At 37.4% G+C, this 14551-nt stretch overlaps 1 protein-coding gene across 4 annotated transcripts in view; it reads left to right on the forward strand.

Moving 5' to 3' along the window:
* Window positions 1–11488, forward strand: part of KLHL7 (kelch like family member 7) — a 63581-nt gene extending 52093 nt beyond the window's left edge. For all 4 annotated transcript variants that reach the window (XM_001498016.6, XM_014739088.3, XM_023639359.2 and 1 more), the window contains 4 exons: window positions 2839–3079; window positions 5407–5608; window positions 7157–7254; window positions 8483–11488. In XM_001498016.6, the coding sequence (XP_001498066.1) occupies window positions 2839–3079; window positions 5407–5608; window positions 7157–7254; window positions 8483–8766 (825 nt within the window). In that variant the 3' untranslated portion in view covers window positions 8767–11488. The remainder of the gene's footprint in view (window positions 1–2838; window positions 3080–5406; window positions 5609–7156; window positions 7255–8482) is intronic.
* The last annotated feature ends 3063 nt before the right edge of the window (window positions 11489–14551 follow it).

The raw sequence follows: 14551 nt of genomic DNA on the forward strand, positions 1-14551 counted from the left end.
AAGATCATTAGCTCCCCTCCCCCCATAGACACTCTTCCAAAGCCAGAGATGTTCAAACACAGGTGTATTTAACTCCTGACAGGTGTATTTAATTAGCCCAAGTGTAAAACTAAATTTTAGCTGAAATAAAGTCTGGTTTGCAGATTCTAGGTAAAAATTCTTGCAGAGATCATTTTACTTATCTGCCTAGAAGAAGAACTAGTAGGCAGAACATTATACATAGTTAGCATTTATCAGCCTTAGTATCTAACATGCACAATGACCGTTGACAGTATTTGGAGAGTTGGGAAATATTTAAAAACTTGAGGATTTCTAGAGAAATTGGAATCCAGATTGCAAGTAGATAGAAGCATGTGTCTATTCCTATGTGTCTCTCACACATGCACACACCACATACACACTTCTTCCCTTAGGCTTATAGTGCAAAGACAGCAATTTAATTCTTAAATCTGAAGCATAACCAAGCCCTTTATGACAGGTACATATGAGCACCCATTTATTCCCTACTCCAATCCCTGAGTAGCATTAGAAAGTTAGAGCTATTCTGTTACCAGACTCATCAGAATTATTTCATTCTTTGGAACTTCATACCCTAGTGTCTAAATATTTAAGCTCATCTGGCTAAAAGAAAAAGTATTTTGTTTGTTTGTTTAATCCCAGCTCCTGCGTGGGCAGTTATTTTTAATTTGAAGAGTAGCATATCTTGGAGATCATTTAAAAGAATATATGACCAACTTTCTCATCCTGAAATTAATTAAGGAAGATCTTGAAGACATCTTTAGAAATAGGGCAAAGTTTCTGTATTGCTTTCTAATAACAAATATCAAATAAATTGGGTGTAAGAGTGACAAGACTTGAGATTCACTGAGTTAACAATGTATCTTATTAATGAAATTGTGTTACTTCACTAGTGAACTGTGTCAGGTAGGAATTAGGTGTAGATTTGCAGAATATGTAAAAGAATCATTTAGTTCACCTTTGAGGAATTGCTCCCTGTAGAATGTGGTCATTATTTTATCTCTTTCTTTCATTCTGTGGTATGCAGTTTCTCTAAGAAAACAAGTAAAAATATTTTTCCCCAGTTTTTCAGTGTCCGTTGAGTAAAACTGAAGCTTCAGGAAGATGTTATGTTTATACTGTAGTTTTGCATGCCTACCAGTAGGTTTACCACTGAGTAATCCAGGGAGATACATAGATCCTAATTTGAGCACAAAGTCCTAAGGGATTAAGGCTCTGTTTTTCTGGGCACCTAAAAAGCGGAATGTTCCTCATCACCAAGAGTCAAGTATTCTACGTCAGGGGCTCTTCTTTTTCCTGGGAGACCATTCCTTATCTTCCATGATACTTTGATCTAGTCCTATGAATGCTTGAAACACGGGACACACTAGCATGATAGGTAACAGTCGACTTTTCTCAAAGCAACTCAACATTAATAATCACACACTGCTTTGGTCAGTGAGATGGGGAATTGTTTGGATGTCTCTCTGACCCTAATTATTTTCAGCCGTTTTCAGAAAGCAGCAGGAACACAGTAGCTTCCTTGCTCAGTAAAGGGGAGGGTCCAAGATGCTATAGCTCTGGGAGTACATAGAAGGGCACAGGTGTCTTGGATGTCATCACACAGAGCGAGGAAACAGTGGTGCTGTGCACAGCCCTTGCTGTGAGGTATTGATAGGGGCTCATTTGCAATCATTGGGAAGAAAAAAGGGAGTTTCCAGGCTACTCAGAACAGATTACTCAAGTATTTCATAATAAATATTGCAGTTTTAAGAGTCCAGCTGACTACACTGGCTCAACTGAATATTTACAGAAGTCCATATAATACCTTCTGGCTTTAGGCATCAGTAGGATAATGGCAGCTTAAGCTTTGTATTATCCATTGATTCTTTATATCACTCTATGCATCTGGCAGGGAAAGGATGAGGTATTTATATTTGAAAAAAAGCTTTTTTAAATAATAAAACCACTTATTTTAGAATTTTCTTGTATTATTAACCTCAGTAACAGAAAGAATAGAAGACTGTGGTGGTGGTGATATATCCAAATGTATTAAAGTTGATTTTAGATCCAGAAAAGAACCAAAGCAGTCAGTGTCTTCTGTTTGCCCTCTGCTCCGACCAACGTTCTGAAGAAATCACACAAGATTAAATTGGATGAGAGTCTCGGGCCAAATTTTTTTTTTTTTTTTTTTTTTTAGCTGAGGAAGATTCACTGGGAGCTAACATCTGTTGCCAGTCTTCCCTTTTTTGCTTGAGGAAGGTTAGCCAGGTGCCTGTCCAGTGATGCAGTGCTTAAGTTCACATGCTCCACTTCGGTGCCCCAGGGTTTGGCACTTCAGATCCCAGGCACAGACCTATGCACTTCTTATCAAGTCATACTGTGGCAAGTCCAACATATAAAATTGAGGAAGATAGGCACAGATGTTAGCTCAGGGCCAATCTTCCTCAGCAAAAAGAAGAGGATTGCCAGTGGATGTTAGCTCAGGGCTAATCTTCCTGGGGGGGAAATAAATAAATAAATGAAAAATAAAGATTAGCCCTTTGCTAACATCTGTACCCATCTTCCTCTATTTTGTATGTGAGTCACTGCCACAGCATGGCTGATGAGTGGTGTAGGTCCACACCTGGGATCTGAACCTGCGAACCTGGGCCACCGAAGCAGTGCTGTGTGCCAAACTTAACCACTATACCACAAGGCCAGCCCCAAGCCAAAGATCTTTTGTATGCACTCTAGTAAATTAACACATTCTTACATTTTGTATTTTTTCAACTATATCTTTTTGTCCTTTCCAGTTATATTTTTCCCTTGCTAAAAACTTCCTGTCCTTTTTGGTTACAGGATTATAGCTGGACAGACATCCGCTGCCCCTTTGAAAAACGAAGAGATGCAGCATGTGTGTTTTGGGACAACGTAGTATACATTTTGGGTGGTTCTCAGCTTTTCCCCATAAAACGAATGGACTGCTATAATGTTGTGAAAGACAGCTGGTATTCCAAACTGGGGCCCCCAACACCTCGAGACAGCCTTGCTGCCTGTGCTGCAGAGGGCAAAATTTATACATCAGGTGGCTCCGAAGTCGGTAAGGACTTATTCAGTCTTTCTGTTTGGGGGAAGTGCTTTAAAGCCAAGTATCTTGGCTTTCATATTTAAATAAACAATTGGTGTTACTTATCCAGATACTTTTTGATGTAATTTAAATACATATCTCTTGCATTTTAGAGCCCATTTTCCTAAAGGTTTACCTTAACTCCTTTATAAATCAGTAATTTACAAGAACTTCAAATTCCTAGATTATGTTAATTGTCACTGTTTTGTCATGATGAAGCTTTCTTTGACACCACCTGGATTTGGGTTCTAGATTAGTTGTTTTGGATATGTTATATACTTGCTTTAAAGCTTGCAGAATTCTGCTTACTCACAGACCCTTTGAGACCTCTTTACTACATTCAAGCTTTTAAAATCTGTATTATCTTTGCTTTCTTTCTATGAGAAAAAAGTATGAATGATCTTTTTCATTTGTTTTGTTCTTTAGCTTTTTAATCTAATGACTAGTAATGGTGTTTGATGCTTATTGATCAGAACCAGATGTGTGGGTGTTAAAAACCTTTCACACTGATGAATAATTTGTTAGTGTCCAGTAGTGATCTTTTCCTAAATGAATGATTTTTCTAAATGAATGTTCTAGGTGCAAACTAGACACATAATAGCTTTTACATGCTTTCATCTTTTCAAGTAATTTCTTTAGCTAAATAATGGGCTTCTAAAGAAAACTAGGAAGACCAAGTAGACCTAAGGTATGGAATTTAAATGTTAATTAGGTCTTTTTATTTTCTTTGATGATTTTGATATTACCTTGGTGAATGTTTTGCTTTTGGGCAGCATATTTATCTGTTCTACATTTTTACCCCCGTCTAGGTGCCAAATGAATACGAGAAATATTGTGATTTCCTAAATGTGACTTAAGAGGTGACCACTTCCCCTTTATAAAAGCATTCTTCACAGAATGTCATAATACAGCCTATTTCAAATCTAATATATCCTAATAATAATAATAATAATAGAAAGTACCTGTTCTGTGGTATTACTATATATTTATATAAAACTTCATTTCTTCAGCATTTGCTCTACTGAGTCAGGTTTTTGCTTAAATATGTTACATCTGCTATATACTGTTTATTTCCTCCGGTGTCAACTAACTGAAGCTACCAAATTGGAAATGTTTAAAAAGAAGTTATCATTAGCCATGACCATTGCTTCTTCCATTTGTTACTCTCTGATCTTTGCTTTCATAGGTCTTGGTTGCAATCGGGAATTATAAGGATGTTGTTGTTGTTTTTAAGCATTAGCAAAGTCCAGAAGAATGGGAAATGAGAAATAATTTGGTAAAGTTCTAACTTCTTTTTTCTTGGGAAGGAAAAAAAGCACTTGATCTTTAATAGGATCATTTTTAAAACTCTTTATTGAGCTCCTATAATGTAGAGAAGTTTTAAAACAGGATGAATATACGTTTTGCCATTAAAATGTATAAAGTACACCAGAAACATACAATGATGTCTTGAGTGTATACCCAAGAATGCACAAGCTTGAATTCAGGGTTTACCCACACAACCACTGAGAGTAGTCAGGAAGAACAGTTTTGTTATGGTGCAGTGGCTGTTATAGAATATTAAATGATAAGCCTTAGTATATTATCAAATAGTAGTTTTCCTATTTTACGGTATGGATTTACCATGTGTAAATAGCTGTTTCTCCCCTCTATGTAAACGTTTGAAGTTTGGGTAATTCTCATCATGCACACCTGAGCTTGAAAATGTACATAATGTTTCTTTTTTTTTTTTTTTAAGATTGGCACCGGAGCTAACAACTATTGCCAGTTTTTTTTTTTCTGCTTTTTCTCCCCAAATCCCCCCAGTATATAGTTGTATATTTTAGTTGTGGGTCCCTCTAGTTGTGGCACATGGGACACTGCCTCAACATGGCCTAATGAGTGGTGCCATGTCCGTGCCCAGGATCCAAACCAGTGAAACCCTGGGCTGCCTAGGCAGAGTGCGTAAACTTAACCAGTCTGCCACAGGACGGCCCCAGAATGTTTCTTATTTGACTTTTTTTTGAGATCAAACCAATTTTTTTCCTAAAGTTTAGTTACCAATAAATAAGCCTCTCCAACAGATCCTTTTTTGAATATTTTCTAAAGTCTATACAAACAGGGTTAGCTTTTTCTTAATCTATTCCTTCCTTTTGCTGTTATTGTTGATTGACTATAGGAATGACTCTGCAAACCTTAAAGATATTCTTCCCTCTAATAACTCATGAGTCAGTGCTCCATCGGCTTGCTGCAAGCCCACAAACACACACACACACACACACACACTAAGTTAAGCATGATTGGGCCCTTTTCTTTTACAGGAAACTCAGCTCTGTATTTATTTGAATGCTATGATACAAGAACTGAAAGCTGGCACACAAAGCCCAGCATGCTGACTCAGCGATGCAGCCACGGGATGGTGGAAGCCAATGGCCTGATCTATGTTTGCGGTGGAAGTTTAGGGAACAATGTTTCTGGGCGAGTGCTGAATTCCTGTGAAGTTTATGATCCTGCCACAGAAACGTATGTATCAATTTAAAACTCTTATTTCACAGTTAATTGTATTCTGTAAGCTCAGTGGAAGAGGATGTCAAAGGCACAAGGAACCCAAGAAGAGAATTTAGTTCTTGTATTAAGAATGTACATACACATTTGAATGTGCTAGGGTCAGAATTTTAGGAAAGGCCTCTAAGTTGGAGAGAGCAAGGACCTCGTACATACTCTGCCTGTGAATTACAAGAGGAAGGAAGTATGTTTTGTGTAACTTCCTTTATTCTAAACCTTCAGGAGACTTAGATATACATAAAAACGTGTTCTTACTTTATGTCATGGACATATTTGGAGAAGAAAGAGGTATGCATATTGAAATTTTCCAAGTCACATCCCGTGTTTAATGCACTTGCCAGCTCACTCTGTAAAGCTCGCTGCATGGACAGGCAATGGAGGCGTAGTACTGGTTTGCCCACGGCCACGCTGTACGCTGGTCTTTTCACCCAGATGCGCATGTGTGTTTATCCTGGAAAGCAGGAGCAGTGTTGCCCACCTTACCTTACAGAGTGCTCTGAAAATGAAAGTTGACTGTCAACCACTGTCAAACCATTTTTAAAACAAACAAAATACATAAATATAAGGCAACAAAAGAGTTGTCAATATTTCAGAGTTAATCATTATGCCCTAATTATGTTTTAAAAAATTAAATTTATTAAATTGTTTGAAAGAAGAGATATAAATAACCGTATTATAGAATTACACTTATGCCAGATTTCCCTTTTGTTGTTGTTTGGTGTCTTTGGTTTATGTTATATTAAGAGCACAGGCTTGTGTGCCACTACCACCTTCACAATCACAAATGTCAGTTGTTTGTATCGGAGAGTACGCAGACGGTGGCATTGACTCTCATAGAAAAAATAGCAAAACACAGTTGTCTGTGTATATGATGCTGCTACCTGCGAATTAGTATCCTTCAACACTTGTGTCCACGTGATATTCTCAATCTTATTCCTAGTAGCGGCTGTGAACATAGCAACATGCTAACAAGTTATTAAACTTGTCAGAATGATAGTACTTTTGTTACCAGAGCTGCCTGAAGTTCTAAGTGTAGATTTGAAGATGGATGTGAATAGTAACAGATACTACTAATTTACTGATTGCTAGAGGCCCGTGATGAATTCATGTTTTACTTACTCATGTAAGTATTGATTAAAACCTCTTGTGACAGTGTTAATGCTTCATATTCTCTTAAGTATCTTCCCCTTCCTTTTTGTTACTATTTTACAAGTTATTGTGAACTACAGCAAATGGATTTCTTCTGAAGACGTGTTAACAGTCTTCAGATAGCTTCTGTTTCTCATATCCTATCAGAATTGAGAGGAATAAAATCCCTATTACCCCACCTATAAATAAATTACTCAACACCACTGTTAAACTTTTGTTTTCTAGCCTTCCAGGTGTGTGTGTATGTGAGTGATAAATGAGCACTTAATTGGGATAACAGACCTTTCTTATAAATTAGTGGCAGTCCTTTTACTTCCTGTGAACAAGTACACTAAAAACTTTCTTTTGCTTTTTCAGGTGGACTGAGCTGTGTCCAATGATTGAGGCCAGGAAGAATCATGGACTGGTATTTGTAAAAGACAAGATATTTGCTGTGGGTGGTCAGAATGGCTTAGGTATGTGATGTTAATTCACTGTTCAACTTTCCCAATGAGTTTGCTGATATTTCCTTATCTTCAATTATTGAAATGTTCTTAAAATCTAGATACAAGCATTTATCACTTACATCGTTAGACTTATTTGTATAGTTTCTGGGAACTAACATATTTTATGAAATATTGCAGTACATTTAACATCCCTGTCCATGAAATGTGGGTAATGGCCACCAGTCATTGTGACAGTCTCAGACAGCTTCCACACATTTCCAAATACCCTCTGAGGAATGGTATCCACACTAGCTTAAGAACTATTGAGTGACAAACATTTAAACTTTAAAAAAACATTTTAAACTTTTTAAATACAAGTTTTAGGACTTGTATCCAGACTCTGAATGACAAAATTTCCTAAATACTTTTGAACATTGCATGAAAATATCAATATGGGGGCTGGCTCCTTGGTGCAGCAGGTAAGTTCACACCTTCCACTTCCGTGGCCCAGAGTTTGCTGGTTCGGATCCTGGGTGCAGACATGGCACCGCTTGGCATGCCATGCTGTGGTAGGCATCCCACATATAAAGTAGAGGAAGGTGGGCACGGATCTTAGCTCAGGACTAGTCTTCCTCAGCAAAAAGAGGAGGATTGGCAGCAGTTAGCTCAGGGCTAATCTTCCTCAAAAAAAAGAAAATATCAATATTGCTGTTTTCTTAAATGAGTGAATTTAACCTTTTTATTTTCTTAACTAAGGCTGTACAATGCTAAAGAATTTTTAAATGGAGAATCTGGACTGAATCTTTAGTTAGTAGATGTCAGTATAACAAAGAAGCAACTTCCTTCCCTTCTCCTGTCTGTATCTCTTGCTATTTTCCATAAACTGCTGAAAGATAAATACCAGAAGGGAAAAAGAAGGGTATTTGAATAATTGTAATAAAAGTTAATCAGAGGGAAAATCCACTGATTGGTTTACTTTTTTTGTTTTTCCAAAATGGATAGAACATTTTTAATTTTGTAGAATAAATATAAGTACTTATGGTTCTAAAACGACAAACGTTAAGTTAAATTTCTATGGTGTTAAAGTAAGAATAAGAATTTAGGTGGTAGATATGTGAGCATTCATTGTAAAATCTTACACCTTTTCTGCATGTTTGAAAATTTTCACAATAAAATTTTGGAAAAAGGCAAAGAATTACTACTTTAAGAAATCTCAGTTTGTTCATATAGTTGTTCATGTTGTTTTATTCTTTCAAAGGTGGTCTGGACAATGTGGAATATTATGATATTAAATTAAACGAATGGAAGATGGTCTCACCAATGCCGTGGAAGGGTGTAACAGTGAAGTGTGCAGCGGTTGGCTCTACAGTTTATGTCTTGGCTGGTTTTCAAGGTGTGGGTCGATTAGGACACATCCTTGAATATAATACTGAAACAGACAAATGGATTGCCAACTCTAAAGTCCGAGCTTTTCCAGTAACAAGTTGTTTAATTTGTGTTGTTGATACTTGTGGAGCAAATGAAGAAACCCTTGAGACATGAAAAGTGAGTGGACTTCAAGACTCATCGGAGACTCAAAAATATGGCCACCAGTGCTTTGTTTCGAGAGTTTGGTTACAAAGTTTTACTTTGGTGTTTTGTTTTTTTAAAGGAAGTTTCAAGTACAGTAAGATCCCTATAAAATAGATGTTTCTTTTATATGGATTTCCTTACTTAATTCAAAGACCGTATTTTAGCTGGCCACATAACCAAGAACATATCTAGAAAGAAAACTTGAAAAATTATAAGCATTGGGTGAAAATATGAATTCTTAAATGAATTTCACATTTGTAACTATATGATTAGGGCAGAGTGGGAGATTGGCTCATCAATGAGGCAGTCTCATCTTAGCTCTAGATTCTATTTTCATACGTCATAGAAATGCTATGTAGTTAGGTCTGTTTGTTTCTGTTCAGTCAAGAACTAATAAATAGTATGAATTGTAAGGCAAGACAGCCAACTCTGATGGAGCAGCTTAGTCTTACATAATTTTGCTTGTCTTCATTTGTTCCATTTAGTGCCAAATGTATTCCATTTTAAAAGCAAGCCAGAGTGAGTCAAGGCATACACATGTTCTCTCACAAGACTTCATAAACACATTTTAGGACTTACAAATGTACCCAACTCCTCATGAAAGATATTCAATCCAATTAAACACAGTGTATCTTTTTAACACAAAATGTCCAGCTTAGCACCCATCATTAATTTATATCACTGTTTTTCCCAGTGGTTAAAAAATGATTATGCCTCCTCAGTCCTCACTGTGAAATCAAATCAAATCATAATAAGAATGATTATCTAGCAAAAGATAAGCGTATTTATAGCAAACTTCTAGGTCACTAGAATAGCACTGATAGTTTATACAATATCATTGTTGACTTTGAACCTCTTATGGATTAAAAGGTACATCACTGCTTTTCCTTAACAGGACATGTCAGAGGTATTTGACGCAGTTGTCTCTAATAAAAGTTTTGTAATAATTTGAGTTCGGTATTTGTCATCTCGCATTAATTGCTTTTGTGTGCTCAATAAATCTTTTACAAACCCAACTACTCATTTCTTTCTTAGTAATGTTGTGCCCTTTTACATTATGGAATGTATGGAATGAGCCATGTAAAGCTGTCACCATCAAAGTTTTTATCTGATAATATTAAATATTTTTTAACTTAAAATAGACTGCTAACTTTTATTCATTCTTCATTTCAAATGTGTTAAGTAATGGTTATTTTTAAAATTTAAGCAGTGTTTCTATTTTAATTTTCATTGTTTTCTTTTTATGGGGGTTATAATCTTAAACGCTAAAAATGTCTAAATGAAAAAGGAATTATAAAAAGCATAATGATAGATATATTTGTACTTATGTAGGGTTTTTAATGTACATAATAGCTTTATTGAGATATAATTCATGTATCATACAATTCACCCATTGAAAGTGTATCATTCAATGGTCTTTAATATATTCACCAAGTTGTGTCACCCTCACCACACTTCAGGAACATTTTCATCACCACAAAAAGAAACCCCATACTCATTAGCAGTCACTCTCTGTCTTCCCCCTGTATGAGTTTCCTATGGCTCCTGTAACAAATTACCACAAAATTCATGGTTTAAAACAACAGAAATGTATTCTTTCACAATTCAGGAGGCCAGGAGTCCTAAATGAAGATGTTGGCAAGGTTGCTTGCTTTTGGAGGCTCTGAGGTGCAAACTGCCCAGGCCTCTCTCTAGCTGCTTCTGGTGGTTGCTGGCAATCCATGGCATTCGTTGGCTTGTAACTGCATCACGTCAATCACTGCCTGTGTCTTCACATGGCCCTCTTCCCTGTGTGTCTCTCTGTGTCTTCATGTGGTGTTAAAAGGACAACAGTCATTGGATTTAGCCCACCATCCCCCGATCCAGGATGATTTTATCTTAACTAATGACATCTGCAAAGAGCCTATTTCCAAATAAGGTCACATTCTGAAGCTCTGGGTGGACATGAATTTTGTGGGGACATTATTCAACCCAGTAACATCCCCCAGACACCGCAGCCCTAGGCAACCATTAATCTTTGTCTTTAGTTTTACCTATTCTGAACATTTTTATGTTGGGTTTTGAATTTTGCACCCTATTGAAAAAAATGTGTCCAGTTTAAATTTTTTGAGGGAAAAATATCCAGGTATCATATTACAGTTTTGTTGTATTACTTAATATGATAATCTCCCAAGTGGAAATACGCAGCACTGTTTAAGATCTTTTAAATGGACTAGTCTTTTCTTTAGGCTCTGTCAACTGACCAGAACACGGTATAAGTATGTAGACAGGTTTGATGTAGGTTATAATGAAGTGGTTTTTAAAAATTAGTAATTCCTAATTAGTGTCTGTTTTCTGCCTTCGAAATATTCTACAAAATTGTTAATGCCAGGATAATGAATGAGCAAAATATATTGTCAAATAAACTTTCTATTCCTCGCCCCCCGCCAAAATTCCTGTAAAGTGCTCTACTTTCTTTTTAGTAGATACATGATATATTAATGTTATATCCTTTGCAGTGACATTATTGTGATGATACACCTATTTAGATTAATCTTTTTAAAGTCACAACTTTAACATGAAAGTTATTATGTCTTGAAAACAATTGTAATAAAAACAGTAATTGTGACCTAGCTTTCAAAAACCTTATGTATAGTCTCACAGAAACTTTTGTCATGAAAATGAGCCATTTAATAAATAATTATTCAACCAAGCAATCTATATTCCTTTTGCCTTATATGCTATTAACAGCAAAAAAAAAAAAAAAAAAAAAAAAATTGGATTTGCTGCATAGGCCAGGGTGAAAGGAGACATTTGAAGGAAATTTTGTTTTTTAAGGGTGGTACTATTAACATATACCAACGACTTCAGAAAATTCATTCCACTCCAACATGGTACCAAACCAGCTCTCACTAAGTCTCAATAATTTGGTGATATGAAAGGACACTTTACAGGTATCATCATTCAACACGTGACAAATTCTTTCTTTAAATATTCCCGTGTCTTTACAATTGGCTTAAAGGTCTTTCAAAAACTTGAATCCGCTTTCATTTTCTTAACTTTCCCCCTTGCCAAGGTGATTCAAACTACTTTGTGAGAAATAGAAAATCTGTGCTGGAAAATTGTCTGAAATGTTATCTTTACTAACTAGAAAGCTTTTTACTTTACAGAGCTTTAAGCCTCCCCTCATAAGAAAGCTGTAAAATGGGGTTCAAAATCTGGTTTGTTCAATTCTTGTAGAGGATTTTCTCTTCCAACCCTCTACTGAATTTGTTCCCACTATTAATGTTTAATTTCATTGAAATTAATTCACTACCAAGAGCACTTTCTTTTTATGATTGTTCTTTTACATAGCATGCTGTTCTTGTTTCATGTTAGCCTCTCTGAGGATAGTTTAGGTTAACATTTTTTATACTCTTGGTTTCTGTTTCCTCTGACTTCTTTTTCTGTTTGCTTTGCTCTTTCCTGTTGGAGTCTTTCCTCAAATATCTGGTCCCTGGCTGTGCATTTATATTTAAAATGAGACATTAAAGAGTTGAAGTAGGGGCTAGCCTGGTGGTGCAGTGGTTAAGTTTGCAAATCCCGCTTCTGTGGCCTGGGGTTCGCAGCTTCGGATCTGGGGTGCAGACCTTCACACCGCTCGTCAAGCCGCGCTGTGGCAGGCGTCCCACCTGTAAAGTGGAGGAAGATGGGCACAGGTGTGAGCTCAGGGCCAGTCTTCCTCAGCAAAGAGAGGAGGATCGATGGCAGATGTTAACTCAGGGTTAATCTTCCTCCAAAAAAACAAAAAAAAACCCCACAAAAAGTTGATAGCTTTTGTGTACAAAGGTGAGCTTAATTATCATTGAACTTCATCGTAGAGGGAATGGTCCCATTTTGAGGGAGGATTCATGAAAGATCCACAGATATTTTTCTGGGTTGTTTGATTCTCTGGAAAATAATCTTCCAAACCTCTGCTCCTTGGGTGGGGGAGGGCAAGTTGGGAAGAGGGGGTCTCAAAGCCTGGCTGCAGGATTTCTAGAGCTCAGACAAGGGGACTAACTGACCATTCAATAAGCATAGCTTAGGCCCTCTCTTGTCAGTACCATAACTTGCCTGTCTGCACTTGATGTCCTGGACTCTGAAGCTTCTCTTGTTCCTGTTTTTCAAGAAAAAACCTCTCTCTCATCAGGTAGGGATAGTCACCTCACTGGGTGGACTTATGGCACTGGGTTCTAACTGCACCTCATGGAGATTTTCAAATAATCCACCCTTCTGTGGTACCTGGTGGTTCTCAATTCCTGAGGCTTTTTTGCCTTCTCTGGGAACATCAGTGTCCACCTTACAGGAATCTGACTTTCTTCCTCTCTTCTAGGTAACTTACTATTTACTCTTCTCAATTGTGGTCATTCACTCTTTCATACACTCTTCATACATTGTGGTCTGAGGAGGTTGGCCCTGTGGCCCAGTGGTTAATTCATGCTCCACTTCAGCGGCCCAGGGTTTCACTGGTTCGGATCCTGGCCATGGACGTGGCACCGCTCATCAAGCCATGCTGTTGCAGCATCCCACATAACACAACCACAAGGACCTACAACTAGAATATACAACTATGTACTATGGGGCTTTGGGGAGGAGAAGAAGAAGAAGAAAAACAAGATTGCCAACAGATGTTAGCTCAGGTGCCAATCTTTAAAAGAAATTGTGGTCTGAGATTATAATTATGTCCTAGTATAATCCAACATGATTTTTTTCCCTTTTATTTTGAGATGATTTTCAAGAGGAACGGGAGACAGAAGTATTTTTACTCTGCCAACTTGAAACTAGAAGTTTCCTTGCAGTGGCCCCACTTTCCTGTTTTCCACTTACCTCTCCCCTAACTGATCACTACCAAGTTCCACATGCCTCTGATCTCGGCTCTCATCGTCTCACACAGCACTCCATCTGGATGATCTCAGTCAGGACTCTGGCCTTGCCACCTCCACACCTTCACCGAGCACCATGCTCACTCTCATTTAAGCGTCAGCCACCACTGTATTATTTTAGGTCTTTGATCCCAGCAGAGTCCTTATACATGCTGCCATGGACAAGAAGTCAGGGACCACAATGTGAGATTTGTTAATACAAGGGGATTGCTCAAAATAAATATGTTAATAATGGGAGCCAAGTTTCTGTCAAAGAAGGAAGATAGAAATATAGGAGAAAAATAAAATGAATCCTGTGATCTTGGGTTGTAATTGGAGGTTATCAGTGGGAACTCAGTTTTTTATAAATATAAAGAAATATGTATTGATGTAAATGTGTGTCTGTCTATAGTATGTATTCCATATGTATGCCCATGAAAGGGCCTGGGAGTGATGGGGTTCAGGGCAGGCCGCCTCAAGATGCGCCACTTTGGTATGCAGATTATTTCGAGCTGAAGACAATCAAGGCTCAGAAGACTCAGGAAGAACATTTGATCTTCCTCCAAATTACCTAAAACAATTTAAGATAGAAGGGCCCATCCCGGGAAGGAGCTAGCACCATGGATAATTCTAGGTCTAGTAGGCAGGAAGGCATCTAGCAAGGGCCATTTTATCAAAAGATCTCTCTCAGGTCCCATTGTCTATAGATAGCCCAGCAAACATTTGTTTACCAAATATTAACTCTTTGCATCTTTCTGTAAATTGCCTTCTCCCTCTTTGAAGTCTCAGACCTCTATCTCCCTATCCTTAGTCCAGAGAGACATATATACCTCATTTTGCCTGACTGTCTTTGGAATTCGTCATGCTTATGTGAATTCCCCATGTACATGCAT

This window comes from Equus caballus, chromosome 4 (assembly GCF_041296265.1).
Source record: "Equus caballus isolate H_3958 breed thoroughbred chromosome 4, TB-T2T, whole genome shotgun sequence".
Lineage (NCBI taxonomy): Eukaryota > Metazoa > Chordata > Mammalia > Perissodactyla > Equidae > Equus > Equus caballus.